At 39.9% G+C, this 1,252-nt stretch overlaps 1 protein-coding gene across 1 annotated transcript; it reads left to right on the top strand.

Moving 5' to 3' along the window:
- Positions 1–257: 257 nt before the first annotated feature.
- LOC145067850 (uncharacterized) lies at positions 258–734 on the top strand. Its single transcript, XM_079014886.1, has one exon. It carries the CDS (start codon positions 258–260, stop codon positions 732–734), a length of 477 nt encoding a protein of 158 aa, XP_078871012.1.
- Positions 735–1,252: the final 518 nt, after the last annotated feature.

Raw genomic sequence — 1,252 nt, 5'->3', positions numbered from 1 at the left:
ATGCTTCTATCATGGGGTTGGGGTTAATGCTTATGCAGATGGGTCACATGATTGCTTACGCTTCGAGGCAGTTGAAGCCTTGTGAGGTGAATTATCCTACTCATCACCTATAGTTGGGGGCTGTGGTTTTCTCTCTCAAGATTTGGAGACATTATTTATATAGGGTCTGTTGTACTATCTACATGGATCACAAGAGTCTAAGGTATTTAATGGATCAGCTGAACCTGAATATGAAGCAGCACAAATGGTTAGATACGATGAAGGGTTATGACTATGAGATGTTGTATCGTCCTGGGAAGACCAACGTAGTGGATGATGATTTGAGTCGCATGGCGACCATTGCTCCTCTCCGAGACCTATGTTTAAGAATGACTATCACTTCACCATTATTATATGTGATCAAGGAGGCACAAGTTGATGGGTTAAAGAAAGAGAATTGGAAGAAAGAAAAGATCAAGGGTCCGATTCCTTTATTTGTTAGAGATAGTCGATTCTTGTTAACTCAGTGTGGTAGAGTATGGGTTCCTGCTTCTGATGGGGTTAGGCATAATTTATTGGAGGAAGCGCACAAGTTGAAGATTTTGATCCATCTACAGACCAAAAAGATGTTTACAGACCTGAGAATTAGCTATTGGCGCGCCTATATGAAGAGGGAGATACCTTGGTACTTAGAGTGGTGCTTGAATTTCCAAAAAGTCAAAGCCAAACATCAAACCCCCCATGGAAAGATGTAGCCTTACCCATTCCCATGTGGAAATGGAAGGATATCACTATGAATTTCATCACAAATTTGCCTAGGACGACACGTGTGGTTGATTCGATTTGGGTTATCGTTGATAGGTTGACCAAGAGCACCCACTTCATCCCATTACAGGAGAGTTCATCAGTTGATAAGCTAGCCAAGATTTACATAAAGGAAGTAGTTGCACGTCTTGGGGTTCTGGTTTTGGGAATTTTAGATCATGATGTCCATTACACTTCCTGGTTTTGGAGAAGGTTTCACGAGGAGTTGGGTTGAAACGTCCCAAATTCCAGAATAAAACTTTTCATTTTCAAAAGAGAAAAAACACTTGGGTTGATGAAGTTACTTTCAAGTCAAACCATTTGTTCATAAATCATAATTCAAAACCAAAGTTATAAGGAAAAGATTGTGGAATCGCGAATCATAAAGCGGTTGATGTGCATGTGTATAGTCCCACGTTCGGTATCTAAATAGTACCTAAAAAACATTTAATCCATAATTGTAAGACGA

This window comes from Lactuca serriola, chromosome 8 (genome assembly GCF_051521515.1).
Source record: "Lactuca serriola cultivar US96UC23 chromosome 8, Lser_US96UC23_V15, whole genome shotgun sequence".
Classification (NCBI taxonomy): domain Eukaryota; kingdom Viridiplantae; phylum Streptophyta; class Magnoliopsida; order Asterales; family Asteraceae; genus Lactuca; species Lactuca serriola.
The sequence above is the reverse complement of the archived record's forward strand: the minus strand, read 5'-3'. Positions and strand labels throughout refer to the sequence as shown.

Excerpts from the sequence above, each read along its gene's own strand:
- LOC145067850 (XM_079014886.1), top strand. The coding sequence starts at position 258 with ATGAAGGGTTATGACTATGAGATGTTGTATCGTCCTGGGAAGACCAAC.